The sequence below is a fragment of the Anomaloglossus baeobatrachus genome, chromosome 5 (genome assembly GCF_048569485.1).
Source record: "Anomaloglossus baeobatrachus isolate aAnoBae1 chromosome 5, aAnoBae1.hap1, whole genome shotgun sequence".
NCBI classification, from domain to species: Eukaryota; Metazoa; Chordata; class Amphibia; order Anura; family Aromobatidae; genus Anomaloglossus; species Anomaloglossus baeobatrachus.
Window position 1 is genome coordinate 409,771,443 of NC_134357.1, and position 25,656 is coordinate 409,797,098.

At 48.5% G+C, this 25,656-nt stretch overlaps 1 protein-coding gene across 3 annotated transcripts in view; it reads left to right on the forward strand.

Annotated features, from left to right (window-relative positions):
* Window positions 1-20,257, forward strand: part of SLC35B1 (solute carrier family 35 member B1) — an 81,502-nt gene extending 61,245 nt beyond the window's left edge. For all 3 annotated transcript variants that reach the window (XM_075350227.1, XM_075350230.1, XM_075350228.1), the window contains exons 8-10: window positions 17,344-17,450; window positions 17,847-18,000; window positions 20,011-20,257. In XM_075350227.1, the coding sequence (XP_075206342.1) occupies window positions 17,344-17,450; window positions 17,847-18,000; window positions 20,011-20,063 (314 nt within the window). In that variant the 3' untranslated portion in view covers window positions 20,064-20,257. The remainder of the gene's footprint in view (window positions 1-17,343; window positions 17,451-17,846; window positions 18,001-20,010) is intronic.
* Window positions 20,258-25,656: the final 5,399 nt, after the last annotated feature.

The following is a 25,656-nucleotide window of genomic DNA, read 5'->3' on the forward strand; positions in this document are numbered from 1 at the left end:
AGGCCCCGCCGTTATACCCTCAGGCGTCTGATGCAGGTGCTGGGTCAAATGGTGGCATCCATGGAGGCTGTTCCCTTTGCCCAGTTCCATCTGCGCCCCCTGCAGCTGGACATTCTCCGCTGCCTGGACAAGCGGCCTTCCTCCTTACTCAAGTTAGTGGCTCTGTCGCCACGGACCAAGAGCTCTCTTCAGTGGTGCCTTCGGCCCCTCTCCCTGTCCCAAGGGCGCTCCTTCCTGGCCCCGTCCTGGGTGATTCTCACCACGGATGCCAGTCTATCCGGCTGGGGAGCAGTTTATCTCCTCCACAGAGCACAGGGCACATGGACTCCGTCCGAGTCAGCCCTTTCAATCAATGTGCTGGAAATCAGAGCCGTGCTTCTAGCTCTCCTAGCATTTCACCACCTGCTGGCGGGCAGGCACATTCGAGTCCAGTCAGACAATGCGACAGCGGTTGCCTACATCAACCATCAAGGCGGGACATGCAGCCGCCTGGCAATGATGGAGGTACAATGCATTCTTCAATGGGCGGAGGACTCCAGGTCCACCATATCCGCAGTCCACATCCCAGGCGTGGACAACTGGGAGGCAGATTATCTCAGCCGTCAAAGCGTGGACGGTGGCGAGTGGTCCCTGCACCTGGCAGTGTTTCAGTCGATCTGCCGCAAATGGGGCACTCCGGACGTGGACCTAATGGCATCCCGTCACAACAACAAAGTTCCTGTTTACGTGGCTCGCTCCCACGATCCTCAGGCCTTCGCCGCGGACGCTCTGGTTCAAGACTGGTCCCAGTTTCGTCTGTCCTACGTGTTTCCCCCTCTAGCTCTCTTGCCCAGAGTCCTGCGCAAGATCAGAATGGAGGGTCGTCGAGTCATCCTCATTGCACCGGACTGGCCCAGGCAAGCTTGGTATCCGGACCTGCTCCAACTGTCCGTAGAGATGCTGTGGCATCGTCCAGACCTACTCTCGCAAGGTCCGTTTTTCCGCCCGAATTCTGCGGCCCTCAAATTGACGGCGTGGCTCTTGAGTCCTGGATTTTGACGGCTTCTGGTATTCCCCCTGAAGTAATCTCCACTATGACTCGGGTCCGCAAGTCTTCCTCCGCTAAGATCTATCACAGGACTTGGAAAATTTTCCTGTCCTGGTGTCGCTCTACCGTCCATCCTCCTTGGCCTTTCTCTTTGCCGACTCTTCTGTCTTTTCTACAGTCCGGTCTGCAGCTAGGACTGTCCCTCAACTCTCTCAAGGGACAAGTTTCGGCTCTGTCAGTTCTGTTCCAGCGGCGTCTCGCTCGGCTGACTCAGGTCCGCACCTTCATGCAGGGCGAGTCTCACATCATTCCGCCTTACCGGCGCCCCTTGGACCCCTGGGACCTTAACTTGGTTCTCACGGTCTTGCAGAAACCCCCCTTTGAGCCTCTTAGGGAGGTTTCTTTGTATCGTCTTTCACAGAAGGTGGCCTTTCTAGTTGCCGTAACTTCTCTCAGGAGAGTCTCTGATTTGGCTGCGCTCTCCTCGGAGTCACCTTTTTTAGTCTTTCATCAAGACAAGGTGGTTCTCCGTCCGACTCCGGACTTTCTTCCTAAGGTGGTCTCTCCCTTCCACCTTAACCAGGACATTACCTTACCTTCCTTCTGTCCGGCCCCTGTTCATCGCTTTGAAAAAGCTCTACATACTCTGGATCTGGTGCATGCTCTCCGGATCTGTGTCTCGCACCGCTGCGCTTAGGCGGTGCACCTCTCTTTTTGTGCTAACCACAGGTCGGCGCAAGGGTCTCCCTGCTTCTAAGCCGACCTTAGCCCGTTGGATTAGGTCGACCATTTCGGACGCCTACCAGAGTACGCAGGCGCCTCCCCCGCCGGGGATTAAAGCACACTCGACCAGAGCTGTCGGTGCCTCTTGGGCTTTTAGGCACCAGGCTACGGCTCAACAAGTCTGTCAGGCTGCCACTTGGGCTAGCCTGCATACCTTCTCGAAGCACTACCAAGTGCATGCTCATGCTTCGGCAGATGCGAGCTTGGGCAGACGCATCCTTCAGGCGGCGGTCGCCCATTTGTGAAGTTAGGTTCTGCCTACTTCTTAGTTTTTTCTGTTTATTTCCCACCCAGGGACTGCTTTGGAACGTCCCAAGGTCTGGGTCTCCCAAAGGAACGATAAAGAAAGAGAATTTTGTTTACTTACTGTAAATTCTTTTTCTTATAGTTCCGTCTTGGGAGACCCAGCACCCTCTCTGTTGCCTGTTGGCAATTTCCTTGTTCCGCGTGTTTTCACCGGCTGTTGTCGTGGACAGAGTCTCCGGTTGTTCCGGCTCTTACTCTGTTCTACTTGTGGGTGGCTATTCTCCTTCAGCTTTTGCACTAAAATGGCTGTGACTGGCTCACCAGGGGGTGTATAAGCTCAGAGGGAGGAGCTACACTTTTAGGTGTAGTACTTTGTGTGTCCTCCGGAGGCAGAAGCTAAACACCCCAAGGTCTGGGTCTCCCAAGATGGAACTATAAGAAAAAGAATTTACGGTAAGTAAACAAAATTCTCTTTTTTCCTCCAAACGTAATGATTGTCATTATGGCCAAACAGTTCAATTTTAGTTTCGTAAGACCACAGGACATGGCTCCAAAAATTAAGGTCTTTGTTGCCATGTGCATTTGAAAACCAAACATTAATCTGGCTATGTTTCTTTTGGAGTAATGGCATCTTCCTAGCAGAGTCTCATTTCAGGCAATGTTGATACAGTACTTGTGGATAATGACACAATCTTACCAGCTTCCGCCAGCATCTTCACAATATCTTTTTTTCTTTGTCGCTCCATTGGGAGACCCAGACAATTGGGTGTATAGGCTATGCCTCCGGAGGCCGCACAAAGTATTACACTAAAAGTGTAAAGCCCCTCCCCTTCTGCCTATACACCCCCCGTGCTCCCACGGGCTCCTCAGTTTTTTGCTTTGTGCGAAGGAGGCAGACATGCACGCAAGCTCCACAGCTTAGTCAGCAGCAGCTGCTGACTATGTCGGATGGAAGAAAAGAGGGCCCTTAACAGGGCCCCCAGCATGCTCCCTTCTCACCCCACTCTTGTCGGCGGTGTTGTTAAGGTTGAGGTATCCATTGCGGGTACGGAGGCTGGAGCCCACATGCTGTTTTCCTTCCCCATCCCCCTTAGGGCTCTGGGTGAAGTGGGATCCTAATCGGTCTCCAGGCACTGAGACCGTGCTCCATCCACAGCTCCTGAGGACTCTGCTGGATAGGAGCCGAGTATCGTTCAGGGACATGGCCCTGCTACTTGGAGGTACTCTGTGTCCCCGTGGGGACCGCGCACAGCAACACTCCAGCATTGCTGGGTGTGCTAGTGCACCGGGGACCGCGGCGCTGACTGCGTTTGTGCCATTACACACTGCAGCGTCGCTGAGTGTGTTAGTGTATGGGGACTGCCGCGCTGACCGCCGCTGCCATTGTTATCACTGCGGCGCGGCTGGGACTGTTAGTGCGCCGGGGACTTCCGCGCCGACCGCGCTTATACGGCGGCCGCGCTTATAACTCGAGTCCCCGGCTTTTGCGGCCTAGTCTCTTTTTCTTCCCGCCCCCAGCCCTGCCAGTCAGGGGAAGGGCGGGACGCTGTACAGGACGGCAGCACTGAGGGCTGGAGCATGCTTTGCATACTCCTCCCCCCTCACTGTGCACAGTGGGGCACCAGTTCCCGCACTTTCTGGGTCACGCCCACGGCTCCCTCCTCTCCTCAGGACGCCGGCAGCCATTCCTGTCAGCTCCTCTGACGCTGCAGAGGGGAGACAAGCTCTGGGGGACCCAGGCAGGGATTCTGGTGGCCACACAACCGCTTTAAGCGGGCGGTAAGCAGCACCTGAGGTGCTGGCCCCACTTGTGCAGAAGTGTAATTATAGATTATATGTTTATAGGCTATACTTTACACTGTATGGTGCACGGTTGATTTCTGGCTATATACCCTATTGTGTTGCTCAGGGGAGACAACAGCATGGCGCCCACAAGAGGCAGGGGTGCCAAAACACAGGCTTACTATGCTGCCTGCGCCGCATGTACGACCTCGCTACCGGCAGGTTCCACTGACCCTCATTGTGTGCACTGCTCGGCCCCTGTGGCACTTGCTCAGCCGGAGCCTCTGCTAAGGGGGGCCCAGGGGGAACCACCAGCTAACACTGTCCAGGTGACAGGGACGGAGTTTGCAGTTTTTACTGACAGACTTTCTGAGACTATGGCTAAGATTCTAGAAGCTTTGCAGTCCAGACCGGTATCTCAGACCATGGGCACTGTGGAATCATTGCCCCCTGGTTCCCCTCAGTTGGAACAACAATGTTCCCCCGGGGTGTCTCATAGATCCCAGGGTGAGGTCTCTGACACGGACCGCAGCCCCAGACCGCCTAAGCGAGCTCGCTGGGAAATCCCCTCGACCTCATCACATTGTTCAGGGTCTCAGAGGGAGGACTCTCTGTATGATGAAGCGGAGGTAGCTGATCAGGATTCTGATCCTGAGGCCGCTCTCAACCTTGATACTCCTGATGGTGACGCCATAGTGAATGATCTTATCGCGTCCATACATCAAATGTTGGATATTTCTCCCTCGGCTCCTCCAGTGGAGGAGTCAGCCTCTCAGCAGGAGAAATTCCGTTTCAGGTTCCCCAAGCGTACGAGTATGTTTCTGGATCACTCCGACTTCAGAGAGGCAGTCCAGAAACACCGAGTTTGTCCAGATAAGCGTTTTTCCAAGCGCCTTAAGGATACACGTTATCCCTTCCCCCCTGACGTGGTCAGGGGCTGGACTCAGTGTCCCAAGGTGGATCCTCCAATCTCCAGACTGGCGGCTAGATCCATAGTTGCAGTTGAAGATGGAGCTTCGCTCAAGGATGCCACTGACAGACAGATGGAGCTCTGGTTGAAATCCATCTATGAAGCTATCGGCGCGTCTTTTGCTCCAGCATTCGCAGCCGTATGGGCACTCCAAGCTATTGCAGCGGGTCAAGCGCAAATTGACGCACTCACACGTACGTCTGCGCCGCAAGTGGCGTCCATAACTTCTCAAACGTCGGCATTTGCGTCCTACGCTATTAATGCTGTCCTGGACTCTGCGAGCCGTACGGCGGTTGCAGCCGACAATTCGGTGGCAATACGCAGGGCCTTGTGGCTACGGGAATGGAAGGCAGATTCGGCTTCCAAAAAGTGCTTAACCGGTTTGCCATTTTCTGGCGACCGTTTGTTTGGTGAGAGGCTGGATGAAATCATCAAACAATCCAAGGGAAAGGAAACATCCTTACCCCAGGCCAAACCAAAATTACCCCAACAGAGGAGGGGACAGTCGAGGTTTCGGTCCTTTCGGGGTGCGGGCAGGTCCCAATTCTCCTCGTACAAAAGGCCTCAGAAGGATCAGAGGAACTCCGATCCATGGCGGTCTAAGTCACGCCCTAAAAAGACCGCCGGAGGTGCCGCTACCAAGGCGGCTTCCTCATGACTTACGGCCTCCTCACACCGCATCCTCGGTCGGTGGCAGGCTCTCCCGCTTTTCCGACATTTGGCTGCCACAGATAAAAGACCGTTGGGTGAGAGACATTGTCTCACGGTTACAGGATAGAGTTCAGCTCTCGTCCTCCGACTCGATTTTTCAGAACATCTCCGCCTCCCGAGCGAGCCGATGCTCTTCTGCAGGCGCTGGGCACTCTGAAGACAGAAGGAGTGGTGGTCCCTGTTCCTCTTCAGCAACAGGGTCACGGTTTTTACTCCAACCTGTTTGTGGTTCCAAAGAAGGACGGGTCTTTCCGTCCTGTCCTGGACCTAAAACTGCTCAACAAACACGTAAAGGCCAGGCGGTTCCGGATGGAATCCCTCCGCTCCGTCATCGCCTCAATGTCCCAAGGAGATTTCCTTGCATCGATCGATATCAAAGATGCTTATCTCCACGTACCGATTGCTCCAGAGCATCAGCGCTTCCAGCGCTTCGCCATAGGAGACGAACACCTTCAGTTCGTGGCACTGCCGTTCGGCCTGGCGACAGCCCCACGGGTTTTCACCAAGGTCATGGCTGCAGTAGTTGCGGTTCTCCACTCTCAGGGTCACTCGGTGATCCCTTACTTAGACGATCTGCTGTTCAAGGCTCCCTCTCAAGAGGCATGCCAGCACAGCCTCACCGCTACTCTGGAGACTCTCCAGAGTTTCGGGTGGATCATCAATTTTCCAAAGTCAAATCTGACACCGGCCCAATCGCTGACATATCTTGGCATGGAGTTTCATACCCTCTCAGCGATAGTGAAGCTTCCGCTGAACAAGCAGCGTTCACTACAGACGGGGGTGCAATCTCTCCTTCAAGGTCAGTCACACCCCTTGAGGCGCCTCATGCACTTCCTGGGGAAGATGGTGGCAGCAATGGAGGCAGTCCCTTTCGCGCAGTTTCACCTGCGTCCTCTTCAATGGGACATCCTACGCAAATGGGACAGGAAGCCGACGTCCCTCGACAGGAACGTCTCCCTCTCTCAGGCAACCAAAGCTTCCCTTCGGTGGTGGCTTCATCCCACTTCATTATCGAAGGGGAAATCCTTCCTACCCCCATCCTGGGCGGTGGTCACGACGGACGCGAGTCTGTCAGGGTGGGGAGCAGTTTTTCTCCACCACAGGGCTCAGGGTACGTGGACTCGGCAAGAGTCCTCACTTCAGATCAATGTTCTGGAGATCAGGGCAGTGTATCTAGCCCTAAAAGCGTTCCAGCAGTGGCTGGAAGGCAAGCAGATCCGAATTCAGTCGGACAACTCCACAGCGGTGGCTTACATCAACCACCAAGGAGGAACACGCAGTCGGCAAGCCTTCCAGGAAGTCCGGCGGATTTTGATGTGGGTGGAAGCCACGGGCTCCACCATCTCCGCAGTTCACATCCCGGGCGTGGAAAACTGGGAAGCAGATTTTCTCAGTCGCCAGGGCATGGACGCAGGGGAATGGTCCCTTCACCCGGACGTGTTTCAGGAGATCTGTTGCCACTGGGGGATGCCGGATGTCGACCTAATGGCGTCCCGGCACAACAAGAAGGTCACGGCATTCATGGCACGTTCTCACGATCACAGAGCTCTGGCGGCAGACGCCTTAGTTCAGGATTGGTCGCAGTTTCAACTCCCTTATGTGTTTCCTCCGCTGGCACTGTTGCCCAGAGTGTTACGCAAGATCAGGGCCGACTGCCGCCGCGCCATCCTCGTCGCTCCAGACTGGCCGAGGAGGTCGTGGTACCCGGATCTGTGGCATCTCACGGTCGGCCAACCGTGGGCACTACCAGACCGACCAGAGTTGCTGTCTCAAGGGCCGTTTTTCCATCTGAATTCTGCGGCCCTCAACCTGACTGTGTGGCCATTGAGTCCTGGATCTTAGCGTCTTCAGGATTATCTCAAGAGGTCATTGCCACTATGAGACAGGCTAGGAAACCAACGTCCGCCAAGATCTACCACAGGACGTTGAAAATATTCCTGTCATGGTGTTCTGATCAGGGTTTTTCTCCCTGGCCATTTGCCTTGCCCACTTTTCTGTCCTTTCTTCAGTCCGGATTGGAAAAGGGTTTGTCGCTTGGCTCCCTTAAGGGACAAGTCTCTGCGCTCTCTGTGTTTTTTCAGAAGTGCTTGGCCAGACTTCCACAGGTACGCACGTTCCTGCAGGGGGTTTGTCACATCGTCCCTCCTTACAAACGTCCGTTGGAACCCTGGGATCTGAACAGGGTGCTGATGGTTCTTCAGAAACCACCGTTCGAGCCAATGAGGGATATTTCTCTCGCACGCCTTTCGCAGAAAGTGGTTTTCCTAGTAGCAGTCACTTCACTTCGGAGAGTGTCTGAGCTAGCAGCATTGTCATGCAAAGCCCCTTTCCTGGTGTTTCACCAGGACAAGGTGGTTCTGCGTCCGGTTCCGGAATTTCTACCTAAGGTGGTATCCCCTTTTCATCTCAATCAGGATATCTCCTTACCCTCTTTTTGCCCTCATCCAATTCACCAATGTGAAAAGGATTTGCACTTGTTAGATCTGGTGAGAGCACTCAGACTCTACATTTCTCGTACGGCGCCCCTGCGCCGCTCGGATGCACTCTTTGTCCTTGTCGCTGGCCAGCGTAAAGGGTCACAGGCTTCCAAATCAACCCTGGCTCGGTGGATCAAGGAACCAATTCTCGAAGCTTACCGTTCTGCTGGGCTTCCGGTTCCCTCAGGGCTGAAGGCCCATTCTACCAGAGCCGTGGGTGCGTCCTGGGCTTTGAGGCACCAGGCTACGGCTCAGCAGGTGTGTCAGGCAGCTACCTGGTCGAGCCTGCACACTTTCACGAAACACTATCAGGTGCATACCTATGCTTCGGCGGATGCCAGCCTAGGTAGGCGAGTCCTTCAGGCGGCGGTTGCCCACCTGTAGGACGGAGCCGTTACGGCTCTATTATGAGGTATTATTTACCCACCCAGGGACTGCTTTTGGACGTCCCAATTGTCTGGGTCTCCCAATGGAGCGACAAAGAAGAAGGGAATTTTGTTTACTTACCGTAAATTCCTTTTCTTCTAGCTCCAATTGGGAGACCCAGCACCCGCCCCTGTTTTTTTGTGTACACATGTTGTTCATGTTGAATGGTTTCAGTTCTCCGATATTCCTTCGGATTGAATTTACTTTAAACCAGTTTATAATTTTTTTCCTCCTTCTTGCTTTTGCACCAAAACTGAGGAGCCCGTGGGAGCACGGGGGGTGTATAGGCAGAAGGGGAGGGGTTTTACACTTTTAGTGTAATACTTTGTGCGGCCTCCGGAGGCATAGCCTATACACCCAATTGTCTGGGTCTCCCAATTGGAGCTAGAAGAAAATTAATTTACGGTAAGTAAACAAAATTCCCTTCGTTCTTGGGTTGCTATGCATGTCTGATGAAAGCACATTCATCTCTGGTACACAGAACCTGTCTGCTTCCTGAGCAGTATGATGGCTCGACATTCTCATCTTGTTTGTACTTGTGTATAATTGTTTGTACAGATGAATGAGGCACCATCAGGTGCCTGGAAATTTCACCCAAGGATGAACCAGACTTGTGCAAGTCCACAATTCTCTTCCTGACAGCCTGACTGATTTCTTTTGATTTTCCCATAATGCTACACAAAGAAGCAGTGTGTTTCAGTGTTACATTAAAATACAACCACAGGTGTGTTTCTAATTCTCAGATGTTGCCAATAAACCTATCAGAAGCTTCCAAATACATGACATCATCATATGGGCTGCCCCACATTGTTTAAAGGCATAGTACTCTTAGTGTATGTAAACTTTTGATTTTTGCAGGAAGTAATAAAAATGCCTTAAATCATTCTCTTGCTCATTATTATGGCATTTGGCAAATATAAATAATTTTGGTTCCTAATTGACCTAAAATGGGAGAAGTTTATTCTGATTTCATGTTAGATATTGAGAAAAAAACATGCAGATGTGTCTTTTTAGAGAGTGGATGGAAATGTCTGGTTTCAACTGTAGCTTTTTGGGTTGTTTTCCATTGCTGTTTGTTGTAGAGTGGAAGTAGCACTTAGCTCATAACTCCCATAGATGTTACTGGAAAAGGGAAATGTGTGACCCTCTACTTTGATTCACAATTGTCACTTTTTAGATGGAAAGCACTGGTGCGCGAGCTGTATCCACCATGTATAGTGAAGGGTAGATGCATCCTTATGAGCAAGGGCTAAGCTGCAATACCACACACCTCCTGTAGACAAGAATGGCACTATTGAATAAGACCGACAAACATATTTTACCTCTTTATTTAGGCATTTGGGATGTATCATCCCTGCTGTATTTTTGTGGTAGCCAGCGTGTTTTTTTTTTTTTTTGTGTGTGTGTGTGTGTGTGTATATATATATATATATATATATATATATATATATATATATATATATATATATATATATATATATATATATATATATATATATATATATATATATATATATATATATATATATATATATATATATATATATATATATATATATATATTATGCCTACAAGTAGTATTCAACCCCCTGCAGATTTAGCAGGTTTACACATTCGGAATTAACTTGGCATTGTGACATTTGGACTGTAGATCAGCCTGGAAGTGTGAAATGCACTGCAGCAAAAAAGAATGTTATTTCTTTTTTTATTTATTTTTTTTAAATTGTGAAAAGTTTATTCAGAGGGTCATTTATTATTCAACCCCTCAAACCACCAGAATTCTGTTTGGTTCCCCTAAAGTATTAAGAAGTATTTCAGGCACAAAGAACAATGAGCTTCACATGTTTGGATTAATTATCTCTTTTTCCAGCCTTTTCTGACTAATTAAGACCCTCCCCAAACTTGTGAACAGCACTCATACTTGGTCAACATGGGAAAGACAAAGGAGCATTCCAAGGCCATCAGAGACAAGATCGTGGAGGGTCACAAGGCTGGCAAGGGGTACAAAACCCTTTCCAAGGAGTTGGGCCTACCTGTCTCCACTGCTGGGAGCATCATCCGGAAGTGGAAGGCTTATGGAACTACTGTTAGCCTTCCACGGCCTGGACAGCCTTTGAAAGTTTCCACCCGTGCCGAGGCCAGGCTTGTCCGAAGAGTCAAGGCTAACCCAAGGACAACAGGGAAGGAGCTCCGGGAAGATCTCATGGCAGTGGGGACATTGATTTCAGTCAATGCCATAAGTAACGTACTCCACCGCAATGGTCTCCGTTCCAGACGAGCCCATAAGGCACCTTTACTTTCAAAGCGTCATGTCAAGGCTCGTCTACAGTTTGCTCATGATCACTTGGAGGACTCTGAGACAGACTGGTTCAAGGTTCTCTGGTCTGATGAGACCAAGATCGAGATCTTTGGTGCCAACCACACACGTGACGTTTGGAGACTGGATGGCACTGCATACGACCCCAAGAATACCATCCCTACAGTCAAGCATGGTGGTGGCAGCATCATGCTGTGGGGCTGTTTCTCAGCCAAGGGGCCTGGCCATCTGGTCCGCATCCATGGGAAGATGGCTAGCACGGCCTACCTGGAGATTTTGGCCAAGAACCTCCACTCCTCCATCAAGGATCTTAAGATGGGTCGTCATTTCATCTTCCAACAAGACAACGACCCAAAGCACACAGCCAAGAAAACCAAGGCCTGGTTCAAGAGGGAAAAAAATCAAGGTGTTGCAGTGGCCTAGTCAGTCTCCTGACCTTAACCCAATTGAAAACTTGTGGAAGGAGCTCAAGATTAAAGTCCACATGAGACACCCAAAGAACCTAGATAACTTGGAGAAGATCTGTATGGAGGAGTGGGCCAAGATAACTCCAGAGACCTGTGCCGGCCTGATCAGGTCTTATAAAAGACGATTATTAACTGTAATTGCAAACAAGGGTTATTCCACAAAATATTAAACCTAGGGGTTGAATAATAATTGACCCACACTTTTATGTTGAAAATTTATTAAAATTTAACTGAGCAACATAACTTGTTGGTTTGTAAGATTTATGCATCTGTTAATAAATCCTGCTCTTGTTTGAAGTTTGCAGGCTCTAACTTATTTGCATCTTATCAAACCTGCTAAATCTGCAGGGGGTTGAATACTACGTGTGTGTGTGTGTGTGTGTGTGTGTGTGTGTGTGTGTATATGTATATATATGTATATATGTATATATGTATATATGTATATATATATGTATTTCTTCAGCGCTCTATTGGGAGACCCAGACGATTGGGGTATAGCTACTGCCCTCTGGAGGCCACACAAAGCACTACATTAAAAGTGCAAGGCCCCTCCCCCTCTGGCTATACCCCCCCCCCGTGGTATCACGGGTTCTCCAGTTTTAGCTTTGTGTGCGAAGGAGGTCAGACATTCCATGCATAGCTCCACAGATTTTAGTCAGCAGTAGCTGCTGACTATTTCGGATGGAAGAAAAGAGGACACATATAGTGTCCCCAGCATGCTCCCTTCTCACCCCTGGATGGTGTTGTAAGGTTGAGGTACCTATTGCTGGTACAGGGCTGGAGCCTGACATGCTGTTTTCCTTCCACATCCCCTGGTAGGGCTCTGTGGAAGTGGGATCCTGCCGGCCTCTCAGCTCTGACGCCGGGCTCCATCCACAGACCCATTAGAACCTGATGGAGACGGAGCAGGAGTACGATCAGGGACAGGCCCTGCATCATACAGGTACTCTGTGTCCCCGGCAGGCACAGACACACTCCGGGCTGGCTGGGTGTTGTAGTGCGCCGGGGACCGCAACGTTGGAGTTAGTGTCCCTACAGATTACTGGGGGATTTTTTGTGTATGGGAACGCAGCGCCGACCCCCTCTGGACCGGGCGGCGCTGCTGTGACTTGTGGTGCGCCGGGGATCCGCCGTCCGCGCTTTTACGGCGGCGGCGGTTATAAATTGAGTCCCCGGCTTTTTGGGCCTAGGACGCCGGCAGCTCCGATTCGTTCCCGCCCCCACCCTGTCATTCAGGGTAGGGGAGAGACGCTGTTCGCTAGCAGCGACGAGGGCTGGAGCCTGATTTACATGCTCCAGCCCTCACACTAGGCACAGAGGGAAGCAGGCTTCCAGCTCTTAGCCAGGAACGCCCAGGGCCCGCCCCCCTTCTCTCTCAGGACGCCGGCAGCCATTACATGCAGTCTGGCTGGAGGAAGGACGCAAGGCTCTGGGAGACCTGGACTAGGGGCTATCTGGCGACCACACACCCGCTTTTTAAGCGGGCGGTAAGCGATTTTTCTGTGCTGGTCCCTCTAGTGCCTCACGGTGTATCGGTGTACTGTGTAGGATATAGAGATATTGTATTTCTTGCACTGTGAGGTCGCTTCTGGCTGCATCTCCCAGATCCCTCTGTGGAAGCAACAACATGCCATCCTCAAAACGCAAGGCTGCCAAGGCTAGGGCTGTGTATACTGCGTGTGCTGCATGTGGGGCTAATCTACCAGCAGGCTCCGATGACCCCCATTGTGTGCAATGCTCCGACCCGGTGCTGCTTCGCCAGCCGGAGTCAGGAGAGGTAGTGACCCAGGCTGAGACGCTTGTAAGTTCTGCCCCGGTGACAGGGACAGACTTTGCAGTTTTTGCTGATAATATGTCTGTGTCTATGGCAAAAATCCTTGAAACCTTGCAATCTATGCATGGGGCTCAGTCTTTGGGCACGGCGAGGCCTCTGCCCTCAGGTCCCCCTCACTTGGAATTAATCCAGCCCACAGGGGGGTCCCCGGCTTCACAGGCCGAGGATTATGACTCAGATGATAGCCCCAGACACCCTAAGCGAGCTCGCTGGGAAAGACCCTCGACGTCATCACACTGCTCAGGGTCTCAGCGCAATCAGTCTCCCTGTGATGTGTCTGATGAGAGTGATCAGGAATCCATTCCTGGAACCCCTCTCAACCTGGATACCCCTGATGGGGATGCCATGGTAAACGACCTTATCTCAGCCATCAATAGGCTGTTGGATATTTCTCCCCCAGCCCCTTCAGCAGAAGAGGCGGCTGCGGAGCAGGAGACGTTTCGTTTCCTTTATCCCAAGCGTCATTGCCTCAATGTCCAGAGGAGACTTCCTTGCCTCAATAGACATCAAAGATGCTTATCTCCACGTGCCAATTGCTACAGAACATCAACGTTTTCTACGTTTTGTGATAGGAGACGACCATTTTCAGTTCGTAGCTCTGCCATTTGGTCTGGCGACAGCCCCACGGGTCTTCACCAAGGTCATGGCGGCGGTGGTAGCAGTCTTGCACTCTCAGGGACACTCGGTGATCCCTTACCTAGACGATTTATTGGTCAAAGCTCCCTCTCAAGAGGCATGTCAGCACAGCCTGAATGCTACGCTGGAGACCCTACAGTCTTTCGGATGGATCATCAACTTTCCAAAGTCGATCCTATCACCGACTCAATCACTAACGTATCTTGGCATGGAGTTTCATACTCTAGCAGCGATAGTGAAGCTTCCGCTGAACAAGCAGCGGTCACTACAGACAGGGGTGCAATCTCTTCTGCAGGGCCAGTTGCATCCCTTGCGGCGCCTCATGCATTTCCTAGGGAAGATGGTGGCAGCCATGGAAGCAGTTCCCTTTGCGCAGTTTCATCTGCGCCCACTTCAATGGGACATTCTCCGCCAATGGGACGGGAAGTCAACGTCCCTGGACAGGAAAGTCTCGCTTTCCCAGACGGCCAAGGACTCCCTACAATGGTGGCTCCTTCCCACCTCATTGTCTCAGGGAAGATCCTTCCTGCCCCCATCCTGGGCAGTAGTCACGACAGATGCGAGTCTGTCAGGGTGGGGAGCAGTATTTCTCCACCACAGGGCTCAGGGGACGTGGACTCCGCAGGAGTCCACCCTTCAGATCAATGTTCTGGAGATCAGAGCAGTGTATCTTGCTCTACTGGCCTTCCAACAGTGGCTGGAAGGAAAGCAGATCCGAATCCAATCGGACAACTCCACAGCGGTGGCATACATCAACCACCAAGGAGGGACGCGCAGTCGGCAAGCCTTCCAAGAAGTCCGGCGCATTCTAATGTGGGTGGAGGACAGAGCATCCACCATATCCGCGGTTCACATCCCAGGCGTAGAAAACTGGGAAGCAGACTTCCTCAGTCGCCAGGGCATGGACGCAGGGGAATGGTCCCTTCACCCGGACGTGTTTCAGGAAATCTGTCGCCGCTGGGGAGTGCCGGACGTCGACCTAATGGCATCCCGGCACAACAACAAGGTCCCGGCATTCATGGCGAGGTCGCGCGATCAAAGAGCTCTGGCGGCAGACGCCTTGGTTCAAGATTGGTCGCAGTTTCAGCTCCCATACGTGTTTCCGCCTCTGGCCCAGAGTGCTACGCAAGATCAGATCCGAGTGCAGCCGCATCATACTCGTCGCTCCAGACTGGCCGAGGAGGTCGTGGTATCCGGATCTGTGGCATCTCACGATCGGTCGACCGTGGTCACTGCCAGACCGACCAGACTTACTGTCCCAAGGGCCGTTTTTCCATCAGAATTCTGCGGCCCTGAACCTGACTGTGTGGCCATTGAGTCCTGGATCCTAGCATCTGCAGGATTATCTCAAGGAGTCGTTGCCACAATGAGACAAGCTAGAAAGTCGAATTCGGCTAAGATCTACCACAGAACGTGGAAGATTTTCTTATCCTGGTGCTCTGCTCAGGGAGTGTCTCCCTGGCCATTTGCATTGCCCAAGTTTCTTTCCTTCCTGCAATCGGGGTTAGAAAAGGGCTTGTCGCTCAGCTCCCTTAAAGGGCAAGTTTCGGCACTATCCGTGTTTTTTCAGAAGCGTCTAGCACGTCTTTCTAAGGTGCGCACGTTCCTGCAGGGGGTCTGTCATATTGTGCCCCCGTACAAGCGGCCGTTAGATCCATGGGATCTGAACAGGGTACTAGTTGCTCTCCAGAAGCCGCCCTTCGAGCCTCTGAAGGAAGTTTCCTTTTCTCGGCTGTCACAGAAAGTGGCGTTTCTTGTTGCGATCACATCGCTTCGGCGAGTGTCTGAGCTGGCAGCTCTGTCATCCAAGGCTCCCTTCCTGGTGTTCCACCAGGACAAGGTAGTGCTGCGCCCTATTCCGGAGTTTCTCCCTAAGGTCGTATCCTCTTTTCATCTTAATCAGGATATATCCTTGCCTTCTTTTTGTCCTCATCCGGTTCACCGGTATGAAAAGGACTTACGTTTGCTAGATCTGGTGAGAGCACTCAGAATCTACATTTCCCGCACGGCGCCCATGCGCCGTGCCGATGCACTTTTTGTCCTTGTCGCTGGTCCGCGCAAGGGGTTGCAGGCTTCTAAAGCCACCCTGGCTCGATGGATCAAAGAACCAATTCTAGAGGCCTACCGTTCTGCGGGGCTTCCGGTTCCTTCAGGGCTAAAAGCCCACTCAACCAGAGCCGTGGGTGCGTCCTGGGCATTACGTCAGCAGGCTTCGGCTCAACAGGTGTGCCAGGCAGCTACCTGGTCCAGTCTGCACACTTTCACCAAGCATTATCAGGTGCATACCTATGCTTCGGCGGATGCCAGCTTAGGTGGAAGAGTCCTGCAGGCGGCAGTGACACCCCCGTAGGGGAGGGCTGTTTTGCAGCTCTAACATGAGGTATTTCTTTACCCACCCAGGGACAGCTTTTGGACGTCCCAATCGTCTGGGTCTCCCAATAGAGCGCTGAAGAAGAAGGGAATTTTGTTACTTACCGTAAATTCCTTTTCTTCTAGCTCTTATTGGGAGACCCAGCACCCGCCCTGTTGTCCTTCGGGATGTTTTTTTGTTGTTTGCGGGTACACATGTTGTTCATGTTGAACGGTTTTTCAGTTCTCCGATGTTATTCGGAGTTAATTTGTTTAAACCAGTTATTGGCTTCCTCCTTCTTGCTTTGGCACTAAAACTGGAGAACCCGTGATACCACGGGGGGGGGTATAGCCAGAGGGGGAGGGGCCTTGCACTTTTAATGTAGTGCTTTGTGTGGCCTCCAGAGGGCAGTAGCTATACCCCAATCGTCTGGGTCTCCCAATAAGAGCTAGAAGAAAAGGAATTTACGGTAAGTAACAAAATTCCCTTCATATGTGTATATATATATATATGTGTGTATATATATATATGTATATATATATATATGTATGTGTGTATATATATATATATATATATATATATATATATATATATATATATATATATATATATATATATATATATATATATATAATGTCTTCACAGTTATACTTGCTGTATAACATTAATCTACCTTCCAATGCGAACAAACAAGATGTATTTTTACACTTTCTAGGTATAGACAGGTAACATATGCGGCCAGAAGGTGGCGCAAGTGCTCACCCCATTTCTCTACATAGTCTCTATTTCTTATTCATTTTACTCCGCTATATAGCTCCATTAATTCCTCAGTGCTTTACAAATCCCATCATCACTGTCCCCATTGGGGCTCACAATCTAAATTCCCTATCAGTATGTCTTCAGAGTGTGGGAGGAAACCCATGCAAACACAAGGAGAGCATACAAACTGCTTGTAGATGTTCTCCTTGGTGGGAGTTGATCCCATGACCCGAGTGGTGCAAAGCAACAGTGCCGTGTGTATTTGGAAGCCCATCTGTGGAATTGCGTAACTTGCCAGGAATTTCCCTTTTTATGAAATGCTTTGTGACCTGCTGTACCTGATCCTGGAGCTCCATGCTGCGGCTCTCCAGACGTTGCGTTCCCAGTATATGCTGTGAGTTGGGTTATCCGCAGATGTTGAGCTGCAGGTTGGCCATCACTGCCTTATCCTTATTCTCCTGCCCTGTGCCGTATCTTGTAGGCAGTAGCGAGGTGATCCATGACAGTGTAAGAATATTACTGTAAATCCAGACCATAACTGGTGTTTCTCCACCACAGGAATTATATTTACAGGAGAAGTATGGGAATTCATAAGCTTCACTGAACGGTACCCAAGTATCATCTACAACATTCTGCTCTTCAGCTTGACCAGCGCCTTAGGACAGGTAAGTGTATTGTGCCATCGAAATCTAGGGAGTCGTCTTGTGATCCAGCATCTTTCCCGTCAAACGCCCCACCACCATGTCTCCTTTACTCAAAGAAAGATGCTTGGGGGGGGGGGGGAATATTGTAGTGTTCATATGTAACCTTGCTATCGACACCAAACCCCATGACTAGTTTCCATGTCGTGCGCAAACACTGCTCGTTGAAGGGGTTGTTCAGAAATAGATCAAAGGGTTTTCTTTTCTCCAGAATCGGCTCCACTCTTGCCCCTGAAGGCTGTGTCTGGTATTACAGCTCAACCCTATTCACCTTCATATGAGGGAGCTGCGACCCCCACATACAGCCTGTGTACCAGAATGGCACTACATCGTTGTGGTCTTCTTTACTTTTTCCTCTAGACCTTCATCTTCATGACCGTGGTTTACTTTGGTCCGCTCACCTGCTCCATCATCACCACCACCCGGAAGTTCTTCACCATCTTGGCCTCTGTAATTCTGTTTTCTAATCCGATCAGTGGCTTGCAGTGGGTTGGCACCATGTTGGTCTTTTTAGGTGAGTAGCAGAATCCTGAAAGTGGGAGCAGGCTTAACAGGCAAAGTGTCCAAAACTAAGGCTACTTTCACACTTTTGCCCTTAGGATGTCGTCTCATGGACAGGTGCTAACTTCCCTATCGCTGAGAGTCTGAACGCGGGAACCCCATTGATTCTGGGTGCACAGTGTGAATAGAGCAGAGGTCGAGCTTGCACACCTCTCTATACCACTAGAGGCACCCGAGCTCTGCATTTGGCTCGTCTCCGGCACACCCATTAGAAATAAATGGAGTGGGGGGTCTTCAGAGCCCTGATCTCAGAATGGGTGAAGGTCCCATGGTTTGGACCCCATCAATCAGAAAGATGACCTCCTATCCTTATGGACAAGGGACTTCCAAACTTGGGATAACTCTTTTAAATGGAAGCATCGAGAATATGGCCAACGTGTACCTTGTTATTAGATCATGTTATCCGATGCCATACGTTTATCTATCACCCATAGGAATCCCATGTAAAGCAATTATTTTATGTAATGCCGCTGCACTGGTCTATAACAGGCAACATAGAGACCCTGGCCGATACAATCTAATGGCCCCCCAAATTAGCATTTATTCAGTGAACTGGGGTCTGTGCGTCTTTGTACCATACTAGGAACTTTCCAGGTCCATATGATTCTACATAAAGAGTGTCTGAAAGACGCCAAGCAATGTTCACTCATGAGTGCCACATATGTGACCCCAGCCTAGAGATTACAGAATCTTATCTGCAATTTCATCTGCCGACACTAGGTGGCAGTGTAGAGCAGGGGAACTGCAAATTTCTAGCGGATCGATGAATGACTTCATGCTGATTTGTGATGGTTTATTTTAACGTATGGATCAGGACGCTGCCCTGATATTGCAGGAACTTGTGTCTTGATATCTGGAAATTCCATATCAGAAATAACACCAGTTAAAGGATATCTTCATCTTTAAAATCATTATAGATCGGTCATTCTTGTAATTATAGCATAGAGCAGCTTTCTGAATCTAACTGGTTAACTGAAATGGTCAGTAAGACACTAGCTTAAGGGGGTATTTCCATCTCCTATATACTATCCCAATACGTAATAGGTGTTTTAATCTAACCAAATACCTCTAATTAGAAATGTAGTATAGTTCTGATGTAACCATGTCTTTTACCTCATGTGCAGGACATTGCAGCTTCGGTGTCCATGGTTACGACCACAAGCAACTGTCACTGAGTGGTTGTAACCATGGATACCTAAGCTGCAATGCCCTGCACATGAGGTAAGTGACATGGCTATATCAGGATGACTATACTACATTTCTAATTGGAGGGATTTGCTATTAATAATTATTATTATGAATAATTAATATTATTAATTATTATTATTATTATTATTCCTACTACATATTGGGACAGGATCTTGGAATTGTGAATAACCCTTTAATTGAGAGACAATTCAGCAGACCATCTTAATATTATTACTATTATTATTTATTTATTATTTCTATTATTATGCAAATGCAGTAATTAAATGCAAATCACCAGAATAAGTTCTGAGGAGATACTGAATAAGCAGGTACTGTCAGAAGATTGCAGGGCAAAAAGACATGTGCAGAGTTTAGTATCCTGGTCCCTTTAATCCCTGGACTCCAGTCATTTTCCTATATATGACAGGCATTACAGGCTGTAGCTTTTTTGTATGCAGTATTAGATAATTATCGTTCCTCTGCCCCCCCACCATGATCTGCTGGAAGCTGTGATGCTGAGCCAGCTGCTGAGCGGTGCCAATGTTTGACCTGACCCTGGTGACTTAACACCGGCAATGCTCCGTCCTCATCATGCTGCTGCTTAGTAATGTGGAGAGGAGGTGGTGGGGGGTTAGGCATGCGTTGTCAGCCGGACTTGGCACACACCAGCCCACAATGAGCCGCCAGCACACACTCATACTATATGACAGTATAGCTTGCGCGCTGTGCCCACTCTCTTCCTGCCACGCTCACCGCTCTGTTTTGTTTTCCACAGGTCTAGGACTCGATGCCAAATTTGGCAAAGGACCCAAAAAGCCATCCCACTGATACCCTTTTTACAGGAGCCTTCAAATGACGTATTCAGACCTCACTCACTGTTTGTCTATAGAAATATATGTATGTTTCATTTTTTAGGTTTATTTTTTTTTTCTTTTCTATTTTCTGATATGTGAAACTATTTTATTAATGACAGGCTGAAATTTTAAGCTGAGCGAGTGGGAGTATTAAATGTGAGATGGGAACGCGTCTCTTTGCCTTTTCCTTCTGCTTGGGTTAACTATTGTGGAGCAGATCCTCCATTCCCAGATGCCCAAGCAGTGCCCATCTATAGCAAGTCTCCAGCCTATCCCCTTTAATAAAAGATCTGATGAATATTACAATGCGGAGACGCCAGGCTCCAGCTTGGCTCTGAATTGTACTATTTGCATAACTGCGGCTTCAAAGTTGGAGAATCGGGCCCTCCGCAGACTTCACCCACCACACATAAAAGCAGAGGGAGCAGCTGTGTAGAGTTTTCCATCTGGTGCCAACAGCCTTCATCCCTATCCCAGCCCCTGGATCTCATTAATACCCAGGACTGGCACAACTAGGCCGGGGACCAGTTTGGCTGCTGGCGGTGGAACGCGACCAAGGACAAGAAAGATTTAGAAGAAATAAGAGCCGAAGGAATATTAATAGACAAGCTGATGTTTTTATTATGGCTGTGACCGAGAGGAGCCTGGCGGGTCAGGACTGGCATGGGCATTTATATAGATGCGGATGTATAGATTTGGCAGCGGAGCTGGACCTTGAGGTGACCCTCTCGCCTTTGCAGTGAAAATTGGCATAATACACAAAGAAAGCGTCAGAAGCCATTATTAATTTTTGAAATGCACAACACATTTTTAAAGGGGGGATGGCTAATCAGCCACTTACTCAATTATTTATAGACTGGCACCACTTTTTGGGCACAACATACTATTGTGTATATACAATAGCCATTTGGTGACGTTAAATGCGAACGGTCGCGCCCAATATTTATGCGGCATTTTAATAGAACGGCTATAGAGAGATTCTGGGAAATTGTGCAAAAGAAAATAGAACAGTTGCCTATAGCAACCAGTGACATTCCAATCTAATTTATTACTGGACTATTTAAACATGTAGCACACTGGTTGCTATGGGCAATAGGTTAAAAATGTAGCAAACTGGACTGGTTGCTAAGGGCAACAGATGTCCTTAATCCCCCCCACCCCTTAAGCAACAGGTGTCCGCCCCCCCCCCCCCCCCTCCCCTGCACTAGTATTCAAAAATGCTTTCCCCAACAAGGTGGCGCCACCTGCTGTACATAGGGGTTAAACGTGTACTGTAGGACCAGCCACATTTTTTATTTATTTTTATTGCATTCTGTGAAGGGCTATCCTAAAAAGGAGACGCACAAAGGTTGTAATCATTCCTACATGGGTAAAAGGGAGGACGATGACATCACTGTTGGTCGGGAAAGCAATAATTGATATTAATAAACCTAATTAATGGCAGTAATGTTGTACCCGTGTAGAATTTGTTTTCCACATTATTCTACCAGTAGCCTATCCCCCACTATGAGAGCCTTTCTGCCGCAGTGTCCAGCGAGGTTCAGATGGGCTTATTTACAGGTCTGCAATACTTGGACCGACTGCGTTTCCCCTGACCAAACTTAAGGGTACTTTACACGCTGTGAGATCACTAGCGTGCGTACCCGCCCCCCGTCGGTGGTGCGTCACGAGCACATTGCTGCCCGTGGCATACAACATCGCTAGGAACAGTCACACATACATACCTGCCTAGCGACGTCATTGTGACCGGCGAACCGCCTCCTTTCTAAGGGGGCGGTTCATTCTGCGTCATAGCAACGTCACTAAGCGGCTGCCCAATAGAAGCGGAGGGGCGGAGATGTGGGGGACGTAACATCCCGCCCACATTCTTCCTTCCTCATTGCCGGTGGACACAGGTAAGGAGATACTCCTGCGGTGTCACACATAGCGATGTGTGCTGCCGCAGGAACGACAAACAACATCGTTACTGCACTTACAACGATATTTGGTGTTTGAACGACCTCTCCAAAACCAACGATTTTTACCACTTTTGCCATCGTTGAAGGTCGCTCGTATGTGTCACACGCTGCGATATTGCTACCAGCGCCGGATGTGCACCGGATTAACACCGTGACCCCGACGATAAATCGTTAGCGATGTTGCAGCGTGTAAAGTACCCTTTAGAGCTGTAACATCACCATAAGTGATTTGTTCCACCAGACGGGTCTAAAGTGTATGTGTTTCTTCTGCCTTCGTCTGGTTGGCGTGTTCTTGCATACCGTTTAACTGTATTGGAAAGCATAGCAGACTAGATATTCCGATACAGAAGGCCACTGCAAAGAAACATAAACCCTTGCTTTACAGTGCCTCCTTTTGGTGAACAAATGCCTTGACATTCAACCTGACTGTGCCCACTGTCGTGCACAGAGTGGGGGAAAAAAAGTATTTATTCAGCCACCAATTGTCTGTAATTGCCATCATAGGAAGACCACAACTATGAGAGACAAAATGAGAGAACAAATCCAGAAAATCATCTTGTCTGATTTGGCAAGATTTTTTTTTTTTTGCAAATTATGGTGGAAAATAAGTATTTGGTCAATAACAAAAGTCCATCTCAATATTTTGTTATATATCCTTTGTTGGCAATGACAGAGGTCAAACGTTTTCTGTAAGTCTTAATAAGGGTGGCACACCCTGTTGGTGGTATGTTGGCCCATTCCTCCATGCAGATCTCCTCTAGAACAGTGATGTTTTGGGCCTGTCGCTGGGCAACACTGACTTTCAACTCCCTCCAAAGGTTTTGTATAAGGGTTGAGATCTGGAGACTGGCTAGGCCACTCCAGAACCTTCATATGCTTCTTGCAAAGCCACTCCTTCGTTGCCCTGGTGGTGTGCTTGGGATCATTATCATGCTGAAAGACCCAGACACATTTCCTCTTCAATAACCTTGCTGGTGGAAGAAGGTTTGCACTCAAAATCTCAATACATGGCCCAATTCATTCTTTGATGTACACGGATCAGTTGTCATGGTCCCTTTGCAGAGTAACCACCCCAAAGCATGATGTTGCCACCCCCATGCTTCACAGTAGGTATGGTGTTCTTTGGATGCAACTCAGCATTCGGTCTCCTCCAAACAGGACGAGTTGTGTTTCTACCAAACAGTTCTACTTTGGTTTCATCAGACCATATGACATTTTCCTAATACTCTTCTGGATAATCCAAATGCTCTCTAGCAAGCTTCAGACGGTCCCAGACATGTACTGGCTTAAGCAGGGAAACACGTCTGGCACTGCAGGATCTGAGTCCCTAGCGGTGTAGTGTGTTACTGATTGTAGCCTTTAAGGTGGTCCCAGCTCTATACAGGTTATTCATTAGGTCCTAACGTGTGGTTCTGGCATGTTTTACTCACCATTCTTGTGATATTTTAACCCCATGGGGTGAGATCTTGCAAGAAGCCCCAGATCAAGAGAGATTATCATTGGTCTTGTATGTCTTCCATTTTCTTATTATTGCTCTAACAGTTGATTTCATCACACCAAGCTGGTTGCCTATTGCAGATTCAGTCTTACCAGCCTGGTGCAGGGCTACAATTTTGTTTCTGGTGTCCTTTAACAGCTCTTTGTTTTTTACCATAGTGGAGGTGGACTGTTTGAGGTTGTGGACAGGTGTCTTTTATACTGATAACAAGTTCAAACAGGTGCTATTACTACAGGTAATGAGTGGAAGACAGAGGAGCCTCTTAAAGAAGAATTTACAAGTCTGTGAGAGCCAGAAATCTCGCATGTTTTTAGATGAATAATTACTTTTCTAAAATGATTTGTAAAAAAAAAAAATCTTGCCAAATCAGACAAGGTGATTTTTTTTTTGGATTTGTTTTCTCATTTTCTCTCATAGTTGTGCTCTACCTATGATGTCAATTACAGGCGTCTCATCTTTTTAAGTGGGAGAACTTCCACAATTGGTGGCTGACAAAATACTTCACCCCCCACCCCCCGTACTTCCTGAGTGTTTGCACCCAACAGTAGGCACAGAGTGTGGACGATGCCTAACTCCACTTTCCCCATTGGGCATGCCTATAAACGTCTTTGGGTCAACTAATTTCTAGATTTTGGTTCTCGTATATTTGACCATAACATGGCTGTCAGTTTTGTAGACAGAGTGGACTCTTTCCTGCAAAATGAAGGATATGATCACCTTCAGGGTAATTATATTTTCTTAAATGCATTTATTTTGGGCAAAAAATACAGGAAAATATTCAGACTCCTTTTTTAAAATTTTTCTTTGTTTCATTGCAGCCATTTGTTAAATTCAAAAAAGTACATTTTTTTTTTCCTCAATGTACACTCTGCACTCCATCTTGACAGATTATGGAGGCCACTGTGCTCTTAGGAAACTTGAGTACTGCAGAAATTCTTTTGTAACCTTGGCCAGATCTGTGCTTGCCACAATTCTGTCTCTCAGCTCCTTGGGCAGTTCCTTTGACCTCATGATTCTCATTTGGTCTGACATGCACTGTGAGCTGTGAGGTCTTATACAGACAGGTGTGTGCCTTTCCAAATCAAGTCCTATCAGTTTAATTAAACACAGCTGGACTCCAATGAAGGAGTAGAACCATCTCAAGGAGTATCACAAGGAAATGGACAGCACACGACTTAAATATGAGTGTCTGAGCAAATGGTCTGAATACTTATGACCATGTGATATTTCAGGTTTTCTTTAATAAATTTGCAAAAATTCCTACTTTTCTGTCCAGATGGTGTGCATTTATGAGAAAAAATGAACTTTTGTAATTTACCAAATGGCTGCAATGAAAGAGTGAAAAATGTAAAAGGGTCTGAATACTTTCCATACCCACTGTAGTTTTTGCAATTGAGTTTCATTAAATATTTTCTAGTTTCCTTCAGTGTTGTACTGTCTATTGCTGGCTGCAGAATGAGTAAACAAAGAATCCACTAGTGAGCTCGTTTTAAAGGGTTGAGGGTTTTTTTTTTTCTTAAATAATCTTTAGCTCTTTTTACTTACCACATGAAAGTTGAGCTGAATTTTGATGTGGTTATAAATTTGTACAAAAGAGGCAAGAAAAACATAAGGCTGTGCACACGTTGCATTTTTATCATGTTTTTAAGTGCACTTTTGTCACACAATCTGAAGGGAATCCTGGCCCCAGCTTAGTCCTTGAGAATCCTCATGCACATGTTAAGTATTTCTTCCTTGCAGATTTGGTGCTTGAATAAATCTGCAGAATGTAAATTCTTTCAGCCTTTTTGCTGCAGTCACCCATACTAATGAATGGGAATAATCTGCACCAAAAAACACGACAGAAACGCAGTGAAAACACCTGTTTTTTTTTTAATTGCATTTTTACTGCCAGAAGATGCAAAAATTGTGTAGAAATTTCTGCACAAAATTCTAAATGTGCGCGCAGACCTTAAGGTGTAACACATTCCTGTCAGTTTACAATTTAATTTTGCATCCAGCAATATCCAGGGAAATTTAATGTTTTTTAAAAAGTAAACAGTACAATGTTTGATAAAATTTTCAAAAGGGGTTTTTTTTTTTAATTTTAGTAAAAAATGTCCCCAAACAGT